This window comes from Oreochromis aureus, linkage group 18 (genome assembly GCF_013358895.1).
Source record: "Oreochromis aureus strain Israel breed Guangdong linkage group 18, ZZ_aureus, whole genome shotgun sequence".
Lineage (NCBI taxonomy): Eukaryota > Metazoa > Chordata > Actinopteri > Cichliformes > Cichlidae > Oreochromis > Oreochromis aureus.
In genome coordinates, this window is record NC_052959.1 from 35,105,212 (window position 1) to 35,130,261 (window position 25,050).

General features: G+C 40.9%; 2 protein-coding genes across 4 annotated transcripts in view; both read right to left on the bottom strand.

The window, feature by feature from the left end:
* The window catches only part of LOC120434305 (zinc finger protein 570-like), a 488,395-nt gene that overhangs the window by 300,956 nt on the left and 162,389 nt on the right, over positions 1 to 25,050 (bottom strand). The gene's annotated exons all lie outside the window — the stretch shown is intronic.
* On the bottom strand, positions 2,119 to 22,333 carry LOC116335973 (zinc finger protein OZF-like). Of its 3 annotated transcripts, none has more exons than XM_039602137.1 (3): positions 21,826 to 22,333; positions 19,771 to 20,151; positions 14,875 to 17,107 (listed from the first exon to the last, which is right to left on the bottom strand). In XM_039602137.1, the coding sequence occupies exons 1-3, from the start codon at positions 21,995 to 21,997 to the stop codon at positions 16,014 to 16,016; spliced, it is 1,647 nt and encodes a 548-aa protein (XP_039458071.1). In that variant the 5' UTR covers positions 21,998 to 22,333; the 3' UTR covers positions 14,875 to 16,013. The 3 variants fall into 3 exon arrangements, with proteins under 3 accessions (XP_039458072.1, XP_039458071.1, XP_039458073.1); XM_039602139.1 differs by lacking the exon at positions 14,875 to 17,107 and adding an exon at positions 17,877 to 18,622 and having other exon boundaries at positions 21,826 to 22,326; XM_039602138.1 differs by lacking the exons at positions 14,875 to 17,107; positions 19,771 to 20,151 and adding an exon at positions 2,119 to 4,012.

The window sequence follows — 25,050 nt, forward strand, 5'->3', positions numbered from 1 at the left end:
TAACGTGGCGAAACTATTGAGGAAAAAACGCCGCGTATATCTTGTTTATCATGACTCTGGTTTTACGTGGCCTATCGACACAATTTAGAAACTGGCACCTTGTTGCTTTGTCTTGAAGTGGTCACGTGATTGACTTACCACGACTACTTTATTCTTCCTCAGTCAAACAGCAGCACTCATGCGATTGTTTTGCCTCCTGAGCTCCAGGTGTTGTGCTAGACAGTGCTCGTGATTACCGTCCGCGGGAGCGCGCAGCTGCTTAAAGCTGTAGCGTCCAGATTACTTACAGCTACTTCCTGCAGCTGATATAAGATGCGGTAAGCTGAACACAGCTTCAACCGTCTGTTTGTTGAAAAATAGTAACGGACCGCGTTTCCTTGTTAGTAACTGTAACGCCGTTGTAATGATAGGAATAGTAATTAGTAAGATTACTCGTTACTGAAAAAAGTAACGCCGTTAGTAACGCTGTTATTCTCATCACTGGTCTTGACCCTGTGTCTGTCTCTCTGTGTCCTGTCTCCATGCTCGTCTTGTTTCCCTGTTTAGTTGTGTCAAGTTAATCTTGTCTCCTCATTCTGTTATGTTTCCGCTTCCTGTTTTATTTTGGTGACTGCAGCTCAGTGTCTTGTCTTTAGTTTGACTTCCTCTCACATCGTGTGAGTTGCCCTCAGCTGTGTTCCATCTGTTCCCTTTCCCCTCGTTATCCCACATGTCTGTATTGTCACAGTCTCCCTCTGATCATTGTCATGCTGACTCAAAGCTTTGTGTTTTTCTGCTCTGTGGTTTCCTTCGATGTGTCTACTCTGATTCCTCGTTCCTGCAGGAGCTTTTGGTCTGTTGTTATTCCTGTGAATAATCAGCACTGAAGTAGGTTTTTGAGTTCAATTCAACTGAAACAAGAATGTTGACCAGCAGAAATGGATCAGTCAGGGGAAACACTAAAGTGAAACCACTGGTTAGTAAATCAAAATAAAGCAGGAAGAAAGGAAAATATGACCTGGACATCAGGTTAATGTCAGACAATCAGCTCTGTGTAAAAGTGACGAGGTACACCTTTTTCTAATTCAGCTTCCAAGCAGACCTCCTCCTAATTGGAAAGTGGTCATGAACAATAATTCTCCAGCTTTCTGAAGATTTTTGTTTGGACTGGATTTTTTTCCAGCCACTTAACAGTGAATAATTAATCATCCATCCATTTCCAGCTTATCCCAATTCAGTGATGCAGGGAAGCTGGAGCCTGATGAAATAGGAGCTCCCACCTGAAAGTGAAAATGCTGCTACTAGTGTGTAAAGCAGGAGGAAGTGAGAGAAGTTCAAACCCAGATCAGAGAGGAGGAGGAGAGATTCAGGGAGGAGCTGAGCTGTTACTGAACTAGAAGAGAGAGAAACCTCCACATTCAACAGAGTTCAGCACACAAACCATAAACTTTACCTTCATTCAACATGTTGTCTTTGGACTATTATGCACTTTCTTTACTGATTCTCACCATTCTAACAGGTATGTTACAATCTGTGTGTTTAAAGAAATACATTTGAATTGTGATGATTTATAAAACAATAAAATGTGTTTCTGTTCCTTTAGGTGTCAGCTGTGAAGATCTCACTCCAACCAACAAAGAAGTGTTCAGTGTAGAAGGCAGCACTGTTACTCTGTCCTACAAATACTCCAAAGCTGTTGATGGTAGAGATTCCTTCTTCTGGTATCGACAATATCCTGGAATACAACCAGAGCTACTCATCTCTCACTCTGCATCAGGAGTAATAGGAACAGAAAAAATCCCTGGACTGAAAATTGAAGTGGGGAAAAACCAGTTCAACATGAGCATCTCCTCTGCTGCAGTGACAGACTCTGCTGTGTACTACTGTGCTGTGAGGTCCACAGTGACAGGAAACAGCAAAACTCTGTACAAAAACCTTTGGAGCAAAGACAACAGAATACTCCACAACATCCACTAGAGGGAGCCACACACTGTTAAACCTCTGATTCTTGTGTCATTGGACTGATGACAAAGACAACAGAGAAATGAAGCAGTAAAGATCAGAGACAGAGACAGAGCTGCTGTGGAAGCACAAAACTATTAGAAGAAAAAAACCTTTATTTGTACAGAACACTTTCTAACAATGTCGAAGATTTACAGTTTGTTTGTCTTCCGAAGAAACAGAAACAAAACTGCTTTAACTGTCAGATATCACCACTCCGACATCTGAGCTCATAACCCACAAATAACTGAGACACAGTAAAAAAGAATAACAGACATTTCAATCAGAGTCAGATATCGTCTCGTATCCTCTGGTTTTCAACAACACTCAGATTCCAAAGTGATGGAGGTAAAGTTTGTGCGACTCCGTCACAGGAGAAAATCTCAAAGGCTGCAGATGAAGACCATCAGCTGACAAAATGCTCCTCCACTTTTTTAATATTTGAATGTATCGTTATAAATTTACACGGTTGTAATAATATGACACAGAAACCGCTGTAGAAAATCACTGAAAACATGCTGAACTCAAAGGTTGATTATAGTGTTATTAGAAAAGTTACAAAACTCTTCTTCCAGAATCGCAAAGAAATCTCCCAAAACAAGAAACTCCCTGAAATTCAAAAGGGTCAAAAGAACGTGATCACAGATACAGCAGCAGAAATGAGCTTCCTCTGAAGGGTGGTGCTGGCCTCCCTTAGTGATCGGGTGAGGAGGTCAACTGTTCATGAGGGACTTCTTACAAAAAAAAAAAAGAACAGATATTATCAGAACAAATGCTGCAAATCAGAATAGTTGTTGGAGTAGTGTAAAGGTGCTTGAAATACGGTTTTCCCCACAAAACTTTCAGCACTACGACTTCTGCTGTTTGTGGGTCTTCATGTGCAACGACAAATGATGACTCTGGCGGAACATTTTCCCACAGGTTTTACAGTGATACAGTTTCTCTCCCTTGTGGATAGTTCTGTGGCTTTTAAGTGACGTTGACAGAGTAAATCTTTCCCCACAGGTCTCACAAACATACGGCTTCTCTCCTGTGTGCGTTCTCATGTGGCGCAGCAGGTTACAGCGTGTAGTGAAGGTTTTCCCACATGCTTGGCAAGGATGAGGCCTCTCTCCTGTGTGGCTCGTGGTGTGGATTTTAAGCAAGGCTGACGTTGTAAATCTTTCCCCGCGGGTCTTACAAACGTGAGGCTTCTCTCCTGTGTGGCATCGCATGTGGCTCAACAAATTACTACCTTGACTAAAAGTTTTTCCACACGTTGTGCAAGAATACGGCCTCTCGCCGGTGTGGATTCGCTGGTGGGCCATCAAATGACCACTTTGATTGAAAGACTTCCCGCATGTTTTACAAGAATACGGCCTCTCGCCAGTGTGGATTCTCATGTGGATCATCAAATCACTGCTTTGACTAAAGGTTTTCTCACATGTTTTGCAAGAATGAATCTTCTCTCCCGTGTGAGTTTTTGTGTGACGCAACAAAATGCTCTTTTCACTAAAGCTTTTCTCGCATGTTTTGCAAGTATGCAGCTTCTCTCTTGTTTGCATTCTGTGACATGTCCTCTTTTGAGACTTTTTATTGAAGGCCTTTTTACGTTTTCTTAAGGGAAAACCATCTCCTTTCAAAGGCTGTTTACCTGTATCAGTGTTACACTTATCAGCTGGCATGGGAGAGTTTTCTGTATCATTGCTCTGACTTCTGCTTCTATTTCCAGTCGATCCTGAATTGACATTCCCGCTTCCTTCCTGATCTTGGCTCTCAGCTACAGCAGAGCTGTGAGCAGGGAGCTGGTCACTGTCTGGTTCTGCTTCACTCTGGTCGCTTTCCCCCCAAGTAACAGTCACCTTAAAAATGGTATCATTCTCTTCCTTCACTACAACCTGCTCTCCCTCCTGACTGCTGCACAGTTCCTCCTGTTCCTCTGTACTCTGTGGAGGTTCTGGTTCCTCCCGGTCCAGTCTGGAGCTCCTCTCCTGGTTACAGAGCTGCTGCTTAGGGAGAACCTCCTCCTTACAGATATGCTGCTGCGCAACGTCTGGAAGGACAGAAAGAGACAAGAAAAAGAAAAGAAACACGGTTATGACAATAGGACATCACCGTATATTTCTGTTACTTAGTCAGCGTGTCAATCACCGTTCATTGTTGCAAGTTAGGGTTTCCATCCCAGCTGTTCTGGCAGTGCCGGGAATACATGTGAGCTGTGTGGATGGCCAGAGTACTGAGAAGCAAGGTTTCTTTCACTTTGTAGAAATGGCTCCAAATTAATGGATGTCTATACTAATTCAGTATTTTGGACTAACAAAACCAAGATGCCCCCCTCCCAGTGATGAAACTAACTGACCATCGACTCGTTTAGTAGTACTCAAATGTAAATTATTTTCCTGGTTCATTACAAACCACCAGGGCAGTGCTGTGAAAAATGAATTGCTTGTTATAATAATAATAATAATAATAATAATAATAATAATAATAATGGATTGCATTTATACACCAGTAGGTGGTAGGTGAAGTGTCTTGCCAAAGGACACAACGACCGAGACTGTCTGAGCCGGGGCTTGAACCGGCAACAACAAGACAGAATCTGGGAGACTAGACGAGACAAAAGTTGAACTTTCTGGAAAGTTTGAGTCCCATTTTAAGTGATGTAAAACTAACACAACATTTCAAAAAAGAACATAATAGCAACAGTCAAACATGGTGGTGGCAGTGTGATGCTGTGGGGCTGCTTTGCTGCTTCTGGGTGACGACCAGAAAGCCCTGACGGAAAATCCCAGTCCGACTTCAAAGTCTTAAAGGATTTCACAGCCTGCTGTTCCGCACCAGCGTAAACCTTCCAAATGCTGAACTGCAAAACTTTGGAACAGCTTTCTGCCTCCACTCTTGAGTCATTGCCCTTATGTAAGCCTCTCCTCCTCATGTAATCTTTATGTTTTGTCTTGATCTAATCAAAATGTAACTTTTAAAGAAAACAATTTCTTAAACACAAAAATTATCAAAATTTTTGAGTACAGTCGAAGGTCAAAGTCAAATAAAATTAAGATATATATGGAATCTAAACTAAGGCAAAAATGTACCTTTACTCTGTTTTCTTGGAAAAGTTTCTGACGTTTGTTGGGATTTAGAGATTCTTTTATTGCTGCCATATACTCTGCCTTATGATAAATGCATTAATAACATGTTCTACAGTATTATTTTATCAGTAATATTGTTTACAGGGTTCATATTGCATTGAATATGTTTGTCATCACATTCATTCTATTCACAGGTTGAGTTCATTCTATACACAATGCATAACTGTGCTTGTTTAGAGTTGATGTTCTATCCAAGAGGGTTTTAAGCTTCACTGGTGAGAGTGTCCAGGTGATACATGTTGAGGGAAGATGAGAACATAGCAGGTTAATTGCATGCATGCTTACAATACACATAAATCTAGTAGCAGGCCTGAGCGAAGGCCCAAGTGTCTTCTGCTTCTTATTTGAGACCTGCGCCAATTTAGTCTACTTAGTGATTGAGGACGAGGGTCCATTATTAGCCCTTAGAGGCCCTGAAGCTTGAAGTTATTACCTTAAAAGGAAGGTGTTATCAAAGAGAGAAGTTATATGTCTGTTTATAGTTATTAGAGATGTACAAGATGTACCCTTGTCTGTAAACAATGACTGGACATAATGTATTTTTGACCTGTATTGACGTGTATGTGGGGGTGTGATCCTCTATGCTATAAAACCAGAACTCAGTGTATTTTTGTCAGAGCAAATAAGCCATATGCTGACGGTTGTTCTCCGTTGTCAATAAACTCATCGTTTGATTGTACTTTTCTGGGCCTCCGTCGTTTGTTGTCTGGTCTACAGTTGACCGATCTCGCTTCATTTGGTGGAGGATGCAGGGCAACTAAAGATCAGCAGTAAGAGGTACAGGTGTTTGTTGTCGGCGGAGGTCGAGGCCAGATCAGGTGATCGAACGGCAGGCGTCACGGTGATGGCTTGACTATTGGGCCCGCAAAAGGTAAGGCACAAACCTCTTAAACTGAAATTGTGCTGTATTGGATTATAATTCTAGAATATGTAGTCAAGTGGTCATCCGTTGATCTCTGTTTTGAGTTTTGTTTGAAACGAAAACCTTTGTTGCAACGAAAGTGAAACTTAAGAGTAGTGTTGTGTTCACGGTCGCTCGGAAAAAGCAGTACTGAGCTAAAAGTAACTAGAGATTGAGCTGTGATTAAGGAATAAAGAGATTATAAGTGTCTAAAAGTCACGGAGCCGGAGGACTCCACCCCCGGGAAAGACGTTTCCTGGGTATTAAACTGGGGGAAGGGCCCCACTGAGATTTTGTGGCCTCAGATATAGCCCTGGTGATCGCAGAGGATCATTGTTAGGGAGACACTTAATTGTGAGAAAAAGAGTAAAATACCGGACGCAAGAGTCCGAGGAAGTTGATATATGATTTAAGAGAAACTCAGGTCAGCCGTAAGCTTGAGGTTTTGCAGTAAAGCCAGCCGAGCAGTAAAGTGAAACTAAGGTCTGTTGTGTTGAAGTAACTCTGAGAATAAATACTGTGAGCTATGAGAGACGATTAAAAAGTATTACCTATGCATTTGTGGACCCGCTGTGGTCAGTGAAAAATTTGTGGACCCGCCGTGGTCAGTGAAAATTTGTGGACCCGCCGTGGTCAGTGAAAATTTGTGGACCCGCCGTGGGCCGAGAAAAGCTGTGTTTTTGTTGATATTCCTGGAGAATTTGCAGACCTGTTGACGTCTCTTAAAGACGAGCAGCGGTGTGTATATCCGGGTTGTAGGGACCCACTCATACAGCTGGAAACCGTGACGTAAGAAACTCTCTGCAATGATTTAAGTGCCAGCCGGTTGCAGGCTGTGTGTGAGAGGGGCTGTAAAAGTCTTTTTCCATTCTTTTTTGCTGGGGAAAAGTGCGCAGTTAAAATTTGGGTGCGGTCACTTCCCCTTTTAATTTTAACAAAGAATAGATACATTGATTAAATGAGGGGTAGATAAAAAGGCATGCTCATTGTGCCGTTGGTTCATTATAGGTGCTTGGAAATAGACAGTGAGAGGCCCACGGGGATCCCATTAAGGCTGCTGAAGCATTTTCCTGTTTTGTGAGCGTGCCTTTGGTGATTTTGAAATACAGTATCACTGGACAGGGTGATTCTAATATAAGAGTTGTTTTAATCCAACCAGAAACAGAGTAAGAATAAAGCTGTGAGCCTCCTCCTGAGTGGAGAGAATGTGCAGAATTTTTGAGTATCTCTTGTTAAAGAAAAGGGAAAAGAGATTCTGTGTACGGCAGACCGTGAAGTTTCTAGATTAAATCAGAGAGAACTAATGTGGCCGAAGGTTGGATCTGATATGAGGTGAACAAAGGACCGGTCTAAAAAGATTAAAAGGTACGCACAAACCTGTTCAATAAGCAAATTTGTGCAAATTGACTGAATTCTAAATTATCTGTTCGCTGAGTAGATGATCTTAACTACTAAATTGGCGCAGTAGGGGTAAAACTGAATTCTCGAGAATAAAGTAAAACATCGAAGTAATGAATGAGTAACTTGGAAGTAATGAGAAGCTTTGAAGCAAGGATAATGAAACTTTGAGGAACAGACAGTACTGAGTTAAAAGGTTATATGGTATTTCATGGTAAAAGAGAAAAAGAGACCAATGCATGTTTAAGAATAAAGAAGAGTATAAGAGTTATTGGTCAGCTTATGGTTTAATAAGTGTCAAATTCCTGTACCTCTTTGAGACTTCAAAGAGGAGCTCCGGCGTGGGCATATGTCAGGTGGTGTTGCCGAGAGTTTTGGGCTCGGTGAATAGCTAATGATCAAGAGGATCATTTTGGGAGACGCTTATTTTTAAGTAAAAGGATTAAGTTCGGACGAGGAAGTCCGACAGAAAACACCTGGTGCTGTCAGGATGTTTAAGTGACACAGAAGTTCAGAAAATCGAGTCAGAAATGGTTTTGTGGCTCTTGGTAAACTGATTTTGAAGGAAAATCAGTGTTTATTGTGCTGAAGTAACAGATCCGGCGCGGTCTGACGGGAAGAATCAGCTGTGTTGAGATTGTGTTGAGATTGATGGATCGGCTGTAGTCCATCTGATAAGTTAATACTGGGTAAACTGAGACAATAAACTGTTTTTAAATCTTCACTGGCTGCAGTGATGTACATGTGCTGAAGATTACTGGACCCAGCGAGGTCCATATGATGAAGTTCTTGGGGAGATAAATGACAGAAACAGTTTCTGAATTTTGAGGAGAATTCTGAAGCACTGAGGTTGAATTTTCTCTGTGCTTGGTGCGCTGTGTGGACTTATATCAGAGTTATAAGTCCAAAGGTTATGACCTGGAGGTCATTCATGGTGTTTAAAGAAGAACAGGAATTAGAAAAGGATATTTAATGTCATATTTTGTGTAAATTGAGGAAAACTCACCACATGTGTTCACCTTTTTCATTTAAAGGGACACAGACATTAACACACACACACACAGTACTTGGGTGTGAGTTACTTCCTCTTTTAATTTTAAACTGCAACACGTGTTCATTGAACTAGAATTTCAGCAGTGGATGAGACAGGATTTAGGTTAGGGCTAGTTAAAGATAAAGATGACCTTTATTAGTCCCACAGCTGGGAAATTTGTTTTGTTAAAGCAAAAGTGCAAAGTTATGCAGCAGAAATTAGAAAACACTGGAATGCAATAAAATAAAGTAGAATAGAATAAAATAGAATACCAATACTATATACAGCTGAGTAAGAAAATACAAAATACAACTTTGTCAAAGAAAGAAGTGCACATATAGCAGTCTTATTGCACGTATGAGGGTTCTGGTAAAGTACTAGTTCTGGTAAAAATAAAAACTTAGGTTTAAAATTTTATGCCCTGGAGGCCAAGAGTCGCGTGTAGAGAAGAACATGACTTAGAAACGGACATTTAAGGTCACATTTTGTCTAAGATGGGGAGAATTGTCCCATATGTGTTTATTTCTCTTCTTTTTAAGAGGACAGACGCACTGAGTGTTGTCTACTTGCTCTTTCTGATTCTAAGCAAGCATGTTTGATAAAATACTCTTAGGAAAGCGTATTTTGAGTGCTTCTAAGTGTGTGAATGTTGTGAGTACTTGATTTGAATGATTCTGTGTGATTTGTACAAAATAATAAATAAGTAATAATAACTCATAGGAGAGTGTGTGAATAGAGGAGGCCTGAGAGAGTGTGTGTCGTCAAACAGGAAGTCTGATTATAGCTGGGAGAGACGTTGCAGCATGAAAACAGAGCAATTAGAGACTGAATGTCTTAAGAAAAAGTAATAAAATATATTAATTACATGTTTTAGAAAAGAAAGACTGAGAAAATAAATACATGAACTAACAATTACATTAATGAATAGAAAACACACGTACACAAATTGTTACAGGTGAAATGTTGGGAATAATCAAGAAGTGAGATAGCTTAATATACTGATGAAATGAAGAAAGCAGCTTACACTCCTTTGATTTCCAGAGTCAGTGTGTCCCCTCCCCTCATAGCACCCGTGCCCACTTGGCCCCCGTATCAGGCGAAGCATGGAAGGCTGGACAGCCCATGACGGGTAAGATCCCACCTCGAAACCCTGGGACAACCTAAGGCAAGGCGCAGTCACGATTGCTTGAACCTAGGTCCCTAAGTGAGCTTGGACTCACTGGAGGAGACGGGACTTCAAGGGTAAAGCCGCTGGGGCAGAGGGGGAAACGTCATTAACAATGACGAGTGATGAGCCAAAGAGGGGAGACACTCACTGTCTTTCAGGGTGAATTGTTCCCTGAACCTGAAAATCAAGCTTTAACTTCTGGCTGAGGACAAGGAATGTTGTTATTTAAGGAGGAGATCAAATTTGGGAAAGAGAAAAACTGACTGTTTAAGTGGAACCTTGTGGGAGTCTGAAAACCACGAAAAGAAACATATACACAATCACACACACAAATAGAAAATGCGTTAACCTTAGAATACAAAAGAGCTCATGAAGATCAGATAGCAGGTTTAGCATAGGAGTCTGTTTATCATGTTGTCCAACTCGCTTAGTGTGTAGTAGTTTTTAGAGGAGAAAATTCAGAATTTAGTGCTGATGGTGTGCAAGTTGTGTGGTGTTTAACGAGATTTTCTGTGTTTTGAGCAGGTGAAATTATGTTAAGTTGACCTGAGAGTGTCAGGACCTTGAAGAACTTGTGGCAAAATGTTCTGTGTTTAAGATTGTTGAGGTTGTTGTTGTAGTGATGGGTTACTTCTATCGGTTAGATTTGTGTTGTTTTCTTATTTTAATAGAGGAGTTTTATCAAACATGCACATGTCTAAGGGGGTCCATCATTTTGTAACAGTGCACTTAGAAAAAACCTGTCAGGTGATTTTGTTTTGTGTTTTGATGAGCTAATAATCAGCTCTCTTCTTCTCATTTTTGTTCTAAGCAGGCCTGCAAAAGAGTGGATAACAGCGCTGAAAAATTCTCGGTGACCTTCTCCAGATTACAATGGGCAGAGGAGAAGGCTAAGTCTCTGTCTAAAAAGGATTGCCATGAGCCAATCCAGTCTAAAAGCAGAAAGAACTATTTTCTTTAAAACAAAGTAAAACAAATAAATGAGTTGATGTTGCTGAGAGTGAAGACTGAATATTTGCGAGATAGTCTCCACTGTCAGCAATACCTGATGTTAATGCATGTGAGTGAATGTGTGTAAATGGATGGTGACTGGACGGACGAGGCAGACCATAGGTTGGACCGACTGGACACTGAGATAAAGACTGGACTAAGGTTAGACACATGACTGATAACTTTTCTGTTTTAAGTTTTCTTTCTTATAACACAGGTTGGATCATAAGTGGGAAAAAACTGAGTATGAAATGTGAAGTTCTGGTTAACACACAGGTTTTTGTTTCTAGGAAGTTCCAAGGATGCAGGCTGTGGATGGAGCCAAGAAAAGATTTGACATAATGATTAATTTGATTTCATTCCTTAAACACAGGTTTGAAGGGCCGGAGCATGTATACCTAATATGATATGACTAACCTTTTTCTTTTAATTTCCTAAGCTCGAGTGAAGGATTTTGAGTTTGTAACACATAAGATGTGTCACAAAAGGGGGGAGTTATAGGATTTAAGGTTTAATTTGAAATGGGTTTTAGGATCGTTTTATGACGTTTGGGGTTTTTGATAATTTAGATATAGAAATTGTTTTGTGGTTCTTTTTGATCTGTTTCTATGCTCAGATGGTGATGGTTTATATCTTACCCTGGGCGTGTTTAATAAAACTAAAAGTGTTGCTCACACACATGAAGGGCATGGAGATTAAGTAAAGTTAATATAAAGGACAGAGCCCAGAACATGATATGGTGAAACAACTTTGAATGATTAAAGGAACCTTAGATGAACACAGTAGATTAGTGAGGTGTAGCAGAGAGAGGCTGTTTGTTTTCTATCCTTTACAGGAGAAGAGTTCAGGACCACAGCGACCACAGGGGTGGCAAGAATCCTGGAAGCCTGAGATCGAACGGAACCAACCAGAGAAAGGAGAAAAACAGAGCACAAATACACCTAGTTGTTTATATTATAAAGAAGATCAAAAGCTTGTTAGACACAGGTTATAATGGAAGCATAAAAGGGATGAGAGGAACTTTACATAACATAGAAATCCTGCAACAATTCGTAAATTGCCCAAACACAGTGTTCAGACCGGATATGCGCTACCCGTTAAAGGGGGCGAAGAAATCAGGCCTAAGTTTGAAAAATGAAATTGGTTAACTCGATAGAGGATGTTTCCAAAGGTCGAGAAAATAATTTAGGACCTTTTACCAGGAGAAAGCTAATTGTATCTTTTACACTTTATAGTGTGCACTGAGGGAAGTCAGGAATAGTTTAAATTAGGATTGAAAAAAAAATTAAACTAGGTGAAAAGGGGGTGTAGCAAGTAGATTTAGGGCAGCTCACAGCCTGGCGTAAACGCAAGGTGCCGTCACACAGCTTAAGTTATTTGTTTGATTTATTTCTCAGTGAGTGCCTGCTCTTGTGTCCTCATTTATTTCCTCCACACGGCTCACCCTCTTAGCCGTGACAGAATTATTAAATGTTGTTTTTGAATCATACTTGCATACAGTGTTATATTAATATACGTGTTGTTCTGGGAATTTCAAGGAGGGTAAAACATAATGTGAGCTTTAAAAAAAAACGAGTTTTCAGTTTAACTTGAAATGATTGTCAGTGGGTAAACAATTAGTATTGCACAGCCAGAAACATGAAGGTTTTCTTAGTACTGCATATTTACTACTAAGAAGTTATCTAACTTAAGTTAGGTAACTTAGTCATCTTCAGTAAGGTTTACTTAGTTATTTTGTTGTTGAGGAAACGAGTTTGAATAGTTTTTTGAGTCCTAGGAATGTATTAGATTTTACAGTGTACAATGTAGGCAAGAGGGAATGGAGATTTTTTAGTTTTTGAGTTAAATTCTTCTCTGCCAACCACACAACCGACCCGTGACACAAGCATGTTTACCTTCAGAAATGGATCAGGCAGGGAAACAGTCAAATTAAAAGACTAGTTAGTAAATGAAAATAAAGCAGGAAAATGTGACCTGGAGATGCAGACAGACCTCCTCCTAATTTTAAAGTGGCCACGTCAATAATTCTCCAGATTTCTGAAGATTTTCTGTTCAGAAAGTGTTTTTGTTCCAACTTTGATATATTTCAGCCACTTAACACTGAATAATTAATCATCCAGCCATTTTAAGTTTATCCAATTCAGTGATGCAGGGAAGCTGCAGCCTAATGAAATATGAGCTCCACCTGAAAGTGAAAATGCTGCTACTAGTGTGTAAAGAGGAGGAAGTGAGAGAAGTTCAAACCCAGATCAGAGAGGAGGAGGAGAGATTCAGGAGGAGCTGAGCTGTTACTGAACTAGAAGAGAGAAACCTCCACATTCAACAGAGTTCAGCACACAAACCATAAACTTTACCTTCATTCAACATGTTGTCTTTGGACTATTATGCACTTTCTTTACTGATTCTCACCATTCTAACAGGTACGTTACAATCTGTGTGTTTAAAGAAATACATTTGAATTGTGATGATTTATAAAAGAATAAAATATGTTTCTGTTCCTTTAGGTGTCAGCTGTGAAGATCTCACTCCAACCAACAAAGACGTGTTCAGTGTAGAAGGCAGCACTGTTACTCTGTCCTATACATTATCCAGAGAAGTGAAGACTAATGATTATTTCTTCTGGTATCAACAATATCCTGGAATACAACCAGAGCTACTCATCTCTCACTCTGTATCAGGAGTAATAGGAACAGAAACAATCCCTGGACTGAAAATTGAAGTGGGGAAAAACCAGTTCAACATGAGCATCTCCTCTGCTGCAGTGACAGACTCTGCTGTGTACTACTGTGCTCTGCAGCCCACAGTGACAGGAAACACCAAAACTCTGTACAAAAACCTTTGGAGCAAAGACAACAGAATACTCCACAACATCCACTAGAGGGAGCCACACACTGTTAAACCTCTGATTCTTGTGTCATTGGACTGATGACAAAGACAACAGAGAAATGAAGCAGTAAAGAACAGAGACAGAGACAGAGCTGCTGTGGAAGCACAAAACTATTAGAAGAAAAAAACCTTTATTTACAACAAAATGTTTTTAACAGCTCTGAACATCTACAGTTTGTTCGTGTCTCCTTTAAAACTCAAACAGTTAAAAAAAAAGAAGAAGAAAAATTAAAGCTGTTTTAAAGAAATTAAATTCTTTGTGACACTTTCAACGCTCCACAATCTGAGCCCACAATTCACAAATAACCACGAGACGGAAAAACAAGAACAACACACACTTCTATCAGTGAGAGATCGTCTCGTACCTGCTGGTTTAAATGACACTCAGACGCACACAGAAACCAAAGTAACGATAAAAAGGTTTGTGTGACTGTTACAGCTGCTGTTTTAAAACTGCAGATGGATGACACCAGGTGAAATACTACTTCTCCATCTCAACCTGGTTCGGGAACAGCACCATGCAGGACAGACGAGCTCTACAGAGGGTTGTGCGATCAGCTGAGCGCATCATCCGCTCCGAGCTCCCTGACCTGCACTCAATCTACAGCAGGCGGTGCTGGACCAAGGCCAGGAAGATCGTGAAGGACCTCAGCCATCCCAACAACGGACTGTTCTCTCTGTTGAGGTCAGGAAAGCGATTCCGCTCCCTGAAGACTAACACAGAGAGACTGAGGAGGAGCTTCTTCCCGCAGGCGATACGGTCTCTCAATCACACCACCACATAGAACTGACCCACACATATGGTTCTTACACACACACTGGACATTCTGGACATTGTTTACACAAATTCGATTAGATGCGTGGTCATCTAATCGAATCACTTCATCACTTGATCACTTTAAGCATATTTGCACTGCATAAGTCACTTACAAATGTGGATTGCACAACCCTGGACATTATATTTCTTCATTTCCATTTAATACTTGTACAGCTGCTGTTATTATTCTATATTTCTACATACATTCTTATATATTTCTATATTGTGTATTTGTGTATTTTGTTGTACAGTTATTTTATTTTCAACTTTAATTTATATATTTTATCTTATTCTTTCCCAGTTAAATTTACCCTCAATTCTAATTTGTTGTTGTACAGTTATTTCATTTTTAACTTAATTTTTATACTTTATCTTATTCCTTCCTAGTCAAATGTACCCTTTTAATTTTAATTTTCATATTTATTTCTTATCCTATTCATAGTCTTTCTTTTTTTCTTCTTTAGGTCACGAGCAGTTGTGTAAGCATTTCACTGCATATCATTGTGCCGTTATGGGTGCATGTCTGATGCAGGGGCGTTAACACCTTTCTCATATCACCACTCTGAAGACCGATGAGCGTTGCCAACAGGTTTACTGACATTCAAAAGGGTAAAACTAAAAACAAGACAAAAAATACAGTCATGTGACATACATATGTGCAGCATAATATGCATTTATATACCACAATGCTACTACATAGCATATGTCTAATTATGTAAACTTTTTAAACTACTACTGATGCTATCCCAGACGACCTCCAAAATCGCGGGTAACTAGCTTAACAAAAGGACTAGCTTTACAGCCAAATACTGCATTAGCGGGCAACATATTGCACAAAAACAAAGTTGCAACTTATACTTTAAGTACATACCGGCGATACAACCATAAACAGAAGATGTGGACAGTATTTTTTCCAACAGGACACCATAAACTGTGTGGCGATATGTTTCCCTTCTTCTTGCTCGCTTGCTTTGCTTGACTGAGCGGACTTCCTGTTCAATAAAGTTTTTTCAAAATAAAGCCGTTTTTAAAGTGCATTACTTGGACCAACCACAGAGGGCGCTGTAAACAGATAATGAATAACAACTGACTGAGAATGATATTTTAGTGATACAACATTTTACAACTTTCAGTGATAACAGAACAATCATACTGTGTATGACTGTGTATGTGACAAATAAATATTTGAATTTAAATTAATATTTACATCGCCATTATAAATTTAAAATGTCATAAAATTATCCAAAAGCTGCTGTAGAAAATCACTGAAAATGTGTTGAACTTACAAATAACTGGAATCTCTGAGAGGTTGATATAATGCTATTAGAACAGTTACAAAGTCCTCTTCCAGAGTGTCAAAGAAATCTCCCAAAACAAGAAATTAGGATAAAAAAAACAAAACATGAAAGAACAAAATCACAGGATGCGGCCCCGAGGCAGATCCAGAACAATTACACCTCTCGCCTGACTTGGGAATACCTAAGTGTTCCCCTGAAGGAGGTCTGAGCTTCTCTGCTCAGGCTACTGTCCCAAACCCAGCAGCAGAAGATGGATGGATGAACTCAGTCCTGCTGGTCAGTCAGAAAGGTTCTCAGTGCATCCAACCAACCACAGCAAGAAGACTTTAAACATGGCTTTCTCCAAAAGGAAAAGGAATCTAACATGTAACATATTCTAAAAGATGCATTATGTTTTCATTAGGGCAGTGGTTCTTAAAATGTCTGTTTATGGGTTTTCATGTGAAACAACAAATGATGACTCTGGCGGAACATTTTCCCACAGGTTTTACAGTGATACGGCTTCTCTCCTGTGTGGATCGCGTTGTGGCTTTTTAGCGACGTTGACAGAGTAAATCTTTCCCCGCAGGTCTCACAAACATATGGTTTCTCTCCTGTGTGCGTTCTCATGTGGCGCAGCAGGTTACTGCGTTTAATGAACGTTTTCTCACATAACTGGCAAGAATGAGGCCTCTCTCCTGTGTGGATCACTTTGTGTAATTTAAGTGACGATGATTCGGAAAAACAATCCCCACAGTCCTCGCACAGGTACGGCTTCTCTCCTCTGTGGCTTCGCATGTGGCCCAACAAATGACTACTCTGACTGAAAGTCTTTTCACACACTGTGCAGGAATACGGCCTCTCACCGGTGTGGATTCTCAGGTGGATCATCAGATTCCCGCGTTGCCTAAAAGTTTTGCCACATATGTGGCAGGAAAACAACCTCTCTCCTGTGTGGACAGTCATGTGGCGCAGCAAAGTGCTCTTCTGAGCAAAACTTTTCTCACATGTCTTACAGGTGAATGGTTTCTCACCTGTGTGGATTTTGTAATGCTCCTTTATTTGACACTTTTTCTTAAAAGACTTTCCACAAATGTCACACTGGAGAGATTTTCGACCTGTGTCAGTGTTACACTGACTCGCTGATGGCGGGAATTCTTCTGAATTGTTGCTCTGACTTCTATTTACATGAAGTTTTGACTCTGGAGTTCCAGAGTCTGAATCTCCCTTCTTCCCTCCTTCCTGATGTCGGCTCTCAGCTGCAGCAGAGCTGTGAGCGAGGAGCTGGTCACGGTTTGCTTCTGATTCACTGTGGTCACTTTTGCTGTGAGCAGAAGTCACCGTAGAAGTTTTCGTCTCTGTCACTACGGGCTGCTCTCCCTCCTGACTGCTGCACAGTTTGTTCTGTTCCTCTGTGCGCAGTGGAGGTTCTGGTTCTCCCTGGTCCAATCTGGAGCTCCTGTCCTGGATCCTGAGTTGCTGCTGAGGGAGAACCCCCTCCTGCTTATAGACGTACTGCTGTGGGAGGTCTGCAGGGACAATAGGAGACCAGAAAAAGAAAAGCAGTGAAATACATTGTTCCTTTAATCTGTAAAGATTTATGACAATAAGATCCATGTTTGCTTTAACTATTATTTATTAATGTATCATATATGCTTTTATATGATGTAGTAACTGTTAGAGATCTCAGGTGCTGTGCTGTCCCTGTGGGTGATGGGCCCAAAGCACGGTGGATTCATCTGATTTCTTTGGGCTGTGCTCAGATGCCTCCCTGCATGCTCCCCCCAAGGGTTGGCTTCAGCAGAGGGATCAGGACTGACACTTCTGGGTGAGGTTACCCAAAGATTTCTAAAAAGACCCAAATCGTCTGCATCCAAACAAGAGAGCTCAAGTATCTTGGGATTGTATTCGTGAAAATCTGGAAGGAAGAGGGTAGGAGTGGGCGAAATATCGAATATACTCGGTGTATCGTGAGTTTTTCCACTTACAATGGTAAAAATCGCTATGGCAAGATTAAGCTGTCTGTATGTAATTCACTATGAGTTTTTTTCCTCCAACATGCTATGAATGCATCATTAATGCCTCCTGCACTGTGCTGAACATGCGTGTTTATATACTGGCAGACAGGGAAAAATACGGCAACAGCGGGAATTTTAGACGAGCGAAGGGATGAGACGCGCTGTCGTTTGGATTTCATGAGGACATCGAACAAAATGTGGTAATTTGCAAAACATGCGTAAAACTATTGCTGCTGAAGGTAGCAGTACTACAAATTTATTCCACCAGCTGAAAAATCATCCACTGCAAAATTAGAGGTGTTTTAAACTCAGCCTGTGAATGTCTCCCCACACACCAAAGAAAACATGAAATTAACCAGCTGTGATAACTGTGACTGTTCAACGTCAATCAGTTTCATAGTCACTGTCTTGAATTTAGTTTGTGTTATATTGGTGAAAAACCTCTGTAAGCAACTGATGGTTAAAAAATTGTTAAAATAAAACATTTCAATTCATTCAGATTTTTGGTATTTATTCAACATAGATAAAAATACTGAATGGTTGATTTGAATGAGTACGAGTATCCAAACATATATATCATGTATATAAACATATCCTGATAGTAGATCTTCCTCATATTGCCCAGACCTAGAGGAGGTTATAGTGGAGCAGTTCCAACCCTCAGCCATATTCATCAGACCAGGGTAATGAGGAGTAGGACTTTCCTCTGTAGGGTGTCGGGACTCAGCTTTAAACATCTGGTGAGGAGCTGCTGTTCTTCCACATCAAAAGAAGCTCGAAGTGAAGTTGATGTGTTTCAGCCAAGATGTCTGTGTGCCTCCCTTTGGAGGTTTTCTTGGGCATGGCCAAATTGGAGAAGACTCCAGCCCAATCCCACAGAGGATTGAGCTCATCTGGCTGGGAATGTCTCAGGATCCCCATGGAGGAATTGAAAACTGTTGCTCTGGAATACCCTGCTTAGCTAGCTGCCACCGTGACCCGATGGTAGATTAGCAGAAGATAATGGAGGAGTGGATGGATGGAGATCTGAGACGTACATGAGACAAGAATGTGGAAAACTATAAAATGGCAATAATGATGACGACACTGTGTCCCGGATCAGTTTGTCTGTTCTTCTCGATGTGGAGGAGCACCCTCTGTACTAGCATGCTTCCCCTTCAGCCCCTGTTGGATATCCCTCAGGCAGAAAATGGTGTATCATCTTTAGGTGGAAACTAGCGAGCTAACTCACTGCTAACTTCGAACTCGGTTAAACTTCATAAATTCTGCTTTCGTGGATGCCTGAATGTTAAACTTAATTGTTACAGCTGATAGAGCAGCCACACTGACTATTTTATTAAAGACGAAAGGATTTAGACAGTTTGTAACTCTCAGTGACGCCGCAGTGATCGTTTGACTTTGGGACCTGAAGTGGAGTTTGGACCCAGAAACGGCTAATGACGTCCGACTTAAAGACCGGATAGGAGGCAACCTTTCTGCAAACAGTTGCAGTCTGACTGGAATCACTCTACAAGAGATTGTTGAAGGTCTCAAATAACTGCTGTCTATTTTATCAATGCAGACTAACAGCTAACACGTCTCCACCAGTTTAAATGAGGCTTTGTCAGTGAGCACAACTCGGGGCTCTCGACTCAACCAGCAGCCAGGTGGATTTATTCTGTTTATATTCTGAAAGAACAGGAAGTTACTGAGTGCAAATGTAATCCGGTCTTTAAGTCTGAAGTCACTAGCCGTGTCTGGGCTCAAACTCTGCTGCAGGTCCATAAATCAAACGATCACTGTGGCATCACTGAGAGTTGAAAAACGGTCTAAAGTCTTTAGACAGTTTGTAACTCTCAGTGATGTCATATATATACATTTTACTATATGTACTATAGCTTTTCGATATTTTCATCCTGTGTCGAGCCAACTGTAATGAAACTGTGTGCCTTGTACACTTGCTGTACACTGAATGACAACAAGCCCTTCCACAATATTAACCAAACAACACTCGTAGGTTTGCAGCTGCCTGCTGACATGGATCCACTCATTTTATACGTACTTTGAGTCTAATGCTGAAACTTTTTCATTATAACAATACTTCATGGTATTTCATCCTGAAAAATAACTGCAGCTGCATCATAAATTGTGTAACAGAGCTCTGATTAGGACCAGACCGTCAGAGTGAGACTCACCTGTTCTATGCAGATCTTTCTCAGCACTGGAGGTGACATCCAGCTCTCTGGGCTGATGGTTGATGTCTTTCTTGATCTGGGTAGAATTATTTAAAACTTTGAATGCTTCTCTGGATTCAGTCCCAACAAACACACTGGAGTCAGAGTGAGTGGTGTTACTGAGGTCGCTTTCCTTGTAAGTAGCAGTCACCATGAAGGTATCAGTCTCCTCCTCCAGTTCCAGCTGCTCTCCCTCCTGACTGCTGCACAGTTCCTCCTGTTGCTCTTTAATCTGTGGAGGTTCTGGTTCCTCCTGGTCCACACTGGAGCTCCTCTCCTGGTTCCAGAGCTGCTGCTCAGGGAGAACCTCCTCCTCTTTGCGGAGGAGTCGCAGTGGAAGGTCTAGAAGTAGAAAAGGACACAATAAATAAATAAATGATGTTATAAAAAAGCAAACACACATCTGAGCAAATACTCCGATACACGCACACACAAGCTTTCAAAGTTACTACATGGAGAATAGCTACAACAGAGATACACATACACACGCGTACTGAAGAAAGGCCTCTGAGTCGCTGACAGGCTGTTAATAGTGTCTATACTGCACAATGTACACATGTGGATAACAGGCGGCAGTTATGTAGAAGAAAAAGAGGAATTCTGGAGTAAGTTGGATGAAGTGGTACTGAGCGTCTGCAGGGGGAGAGAGAGTTCAACAAACATGTAAGTGAAGGGAGGAGAGGTGATGAGGAGGCGCTGGGTAGGAGTGCCTTTAAGGAAAGGATAGAAAAGGTTGAGTTGAACTTTAACAAGAGGGAGGAACACAGAGGGATGTATGAGACAGGAGGAAGGTGCACACAGGTGAACTCCATCTTATACAGAAGATGAAATCTGAAGGAGACATAGCTGGGGGAATCAGATGGAAGCCTGCAAGATAACTTTGGAAATCAGTAAGAGGAAGTGAGAGAAGACAGAGGAAGGGAATAAATGGTGGAAGCTGTTGCGAGTTCAGTAGGAGCTGAGACGGACTCCGGGTGGCAGGGAAGAGTTCCCAGACGACTGGAAAGCACAGCTGACATGCTGAGGGAAACTCTCAGGAAGGGTTTGTGTATCATCTGAATGGAGGAGACAGGAGAAGGAGATTTGCTGGAAAGAGGGAAAATTTCTCCTAGAGCAAATATTCCGTCATACTAGAAAGTGTTTTGGAAAAGAGAGAGAAAAGGTCATCTGTTCTCCTGTGTGGACGGAGCAGGAAGGAGGCGTTGTTGTTGTCTCAGCTAAATGAGTGAGTGTGTGTTAGTACATACGATTAATATTTAAGCACCAATGTGTTTAAAACAAACCCCAAAACACAGCCACTAATGTACAACACAGAACAGAGAAACTCCTTCTGATTGGTCAGCATTTACATCACAGACACAAACTGTGATTCGACACTTTGAGTGTATCCAACAATCCACAGCAGAAACACACTGACTGTGATCCAGGGCAGCACTGTGGTGGTTAGCACTGTTGCCTCACAGCAAGGAGCTCCTGAGTTTGAATCCACCACCTGCTCACGGCCCTGTGTGGAGTTAGCATGTTCTCCATGTGTTTGAGTGGGTTCTCTGGATCCCTCCCAGTCCAAACACGTGCACTTAGTGGGGTCAGGTTAACTGGTGATTCTAAATTGCTCCTAAGTGTGTACGTGAGTGTGGATGGTTGTGTGTCTCTCTGTGTGAACGACCTGTCCAGGGTGCAACTCTCGCCCTGTGGATACGAATGAAATGAATGAAACTCTCCTGATTCATAATGACGACACAGTCTGGACAAAGAGCTACCAGAAGCTTTTCTACAACTTTACACAACAAAGAGTTGAGCTGACAGACCTCAGCAGAAAACCAGACACGCGGTTAAAACTGAGCTTCTTTGTTTTTTCTCTCATATGCGGATTTCTCCGGGATTAAATGCGTAGTTAAGCTTTCCAGGGGCAGGAAGAGGACGCTCACCGGTCCGAAGGTCAAAGTGCGCTGTTTGTGGTCCACGGTAGAAGATCGGTTTGTGTGACTGAATCCAGCCCACCAGAGTGACACTCACCTATCCTCCGAAGCTTGATTTGGGGTTTCCAGGTGATATCCAGCAGTCTGCGCTGACGGTCGATCTCTTCCTCGTACTGGACGATCGTTTTTTCAAACTCCAAGAATATTTGTTCAGCAGCAGCAGTTAGTCGCTCGTTGATAAACTCTCTCAGATACTGAACTGAAGCCATTGTTACTGCCACAGCTCACACACAACTATACACTCTGTTACCTTCAAACTTTACTGGCGTTTGACCCCAACACCCGTGGAAAGTTAAGGCTACCTCCGCTTTTTCCTGCTTACTTCCACCTGGTGTCGCATAGGGAAGTTCCGGCGGTGGAGGGCGGCTAACTTTCGTTCCGCTGTTGTCACACATCGCTCTCACAGAAAACTTCATATTTGATCTGCGATGATTTCATTCACAAAGGGACGACACAGCAGACGGACCCACAGATCTGACCAGGCAGGTCTGCCTTCATGGTTCCTCCGGGTTCAGTGACTGTTTTACCCACAACACAAAACGTTACCATGACTACCATACATAGAATTCCCAGCCATCTATTTTAAAGTTTGACATTAAATTCTTTTTGGGTCTGTTTGAAATAATGTTATAATTCACTAATACTGGTTTTTGCACGACTCCAATCAGTGACAACACTCACATATAAATACATTTGTCTGCTTGCTTTCTTTGCTTAGTAGTAGTAGTAATAATAATGACATTATTATACATGTCATGATGCGTTCTCAATCACTGTCATCACCACTGATCAATGGTGAAGACAGTTTGCATATTAATGATCATGAAACTGACCTCACAGCTCGTTGTTGGTCAGTGCTGCTGGTGTCGTCGCTGTGCAAAGGTACAGTTTAGAGGCTGGAAGCCTGCCGTCAGCTGAGACTGAACGAGTCACCTGAATGAGTGACAAAACTTTTCTCCCACTGAAACACTTCCTGCAGTCATTGTTATACAGCTTTTTTGTTGGGAAATTATTTCTTTATGACTCAAAAACCAAACAAACAAGAAAATAAACAGTTTGTCTTCAAACTTCACACTGATCTGAACCCAAATAAAGGAAACAATAACAGATAATGAAAATCCTATTGGTGTAATCACTTATCATCAGAGATGGGCAGTAACAAGTTACTGTAATCCGATTACTTTTTTCAAGTAACGAGTAAAGTAAGGGATTACTATTGCAAAAAAGGTAATTAGATTACCGTTACTTTCCCATAAACACGCTGCGTTACTGCGTTACTAAAACCGTGATTTTTTTGTGAGTGTCTCATGACAGTGACGTAAGCGAGTGCGACGTTCGTGTCAACAGCTGTATGCAGATCAACAATAGATCATATGTGGAGTACAGGAGAGAGTATGAGCGCGCAGCGTTTAAAGCGTGGAAGTACTGACCTTACTTTGAGTTTGACTCAAAGTTTGACTCACTAAAAAGTGACAAAAACATTAGCGTCCGCTGTTCACTGCGTGGGAAGAAAACTTCTTTTTACAGCGAAAAAACCCCACAACCTCCGAGCAAGCACCGAGTAGCTACCAGGGAAATTCACAGAGAAACTCGCGGATCCTTCCACTGACCGCTGCGGCACACCTGCACCAGGGCAAACCTCCGCCTACCCCAGTCCTTCTTTACAGGTGAAAATAGAGCAACAGGACCGCTGAATCTTTGATTTTATTTATTTTCTGCTGTGTTTCACTTGCATCTATTTGAAAGAGTGAGTGTAAACACAAAAAATATTTTATTTTATGTGCTGGAATATGAAGAAAATAGGTTTAAATGTTAAACAAATTTCTTCCAGTCAGAGAATGTTGCATATAATTTGATGTTTGCTTGATGCATAAAGTTTAAAGATTAAAACTAATAAAACAAGTTTTAAAAAGAGACTTTTCCATTTGATTACATTTTGTATGATGGATTACGCAGAAAGTAGAATTGGGCTGAAAGATCTATCGCTTTATCACCTATTCAGGTTGTAAATCGTGTTTTTAAAAAGTAACTAAGTAACTAATTACCCTTGAAAATAAGTAATCAGTAAAGTAACAGGATTACTTTTTGGGGGAAGTAATCAGTAATTAGTTACTGAATACTTTTTTCAAGTAACTTGACCAACATTGCTTATCACACAAAAACATGAAACAGGTAAATATTAAATTATATGTTAAAAATGTGTGTTATTTACAGCATAAATGTGATATGCTATAATTTATGCATATGTTCATGGCCTACTTTGACCTGTATACTCAGTGGTTAAAGTGGGTCGTAAAAATGTGAAACACAATTTAAGGTTAAGACCTGGTAGTCAGGACTTCAGCAGCTTGATGAGGAATGAGCATGAAGGGAATAACATTTTCTAACGTTTGATAAACAAACAAAAAACTATACAAACAATAATTAATGAACCCACCCACCACTTTAATTACACTCTAGATCTTGTTTTAACATATGGCATAGAAACTGAACATTTAACAGTGTTTCCTGAAAACCCTCTGCTGTCTGATCGTTTCCTGATAACATTTACATTTACAATAATTGATTACACAGCAGTGGAGAGTAGACTTTATCACAGTAGATGTCTTTCTGAAAGTGCTTTAACTAAGTTTAAGAATATAATCCACCCACTGTTATCATCTTCAATGCCCTGTACCAACATAGAGCAGAGCAGCTATCTGAACGCTACTCCAACAGAGGTCGATTATCTTGTTAATAATTTTACCTCCTCACTACGTACGACTCTGGATACTGTAGCTCCTGTGAAAACTAAGGCCTCAAATCCAAGTCCCTGACTCCGTGGTATAATTCTCAAACACGTAGCCTAAAGCAGATAACTCGTAAGCTGGAGAGGAAATGGCGTGTCACAAATTTAGAGGATCATCATTTAGCCTGGAGAAATAGTTTGCTGCTTTATAAGAAAGCCCTCCGCAAAGCCAGAACATCTTACTATTCGTCACTGATTGAAGAAAATAAGAACAACCCCAGGTTTCTCTTCAGCACTGTAGCCAGGCTGACAAACAGTCAGAGCTCTACTGAGCCAACAATCCCTTTAACGTTAACTAGTAATGACTTCATGAACTTCTTCACAAATAAAATTTTTATCATTAGAGAAAAAATTACCAATAATCATCCCACAGATGTAATATTATCTACAGCTACTTTTAGTACCATCGATGTTAAGTTAGACTCTTTTTCTCCAATTGATCTTTCTGAGTTAACTTCAATAATTACTTCCTCC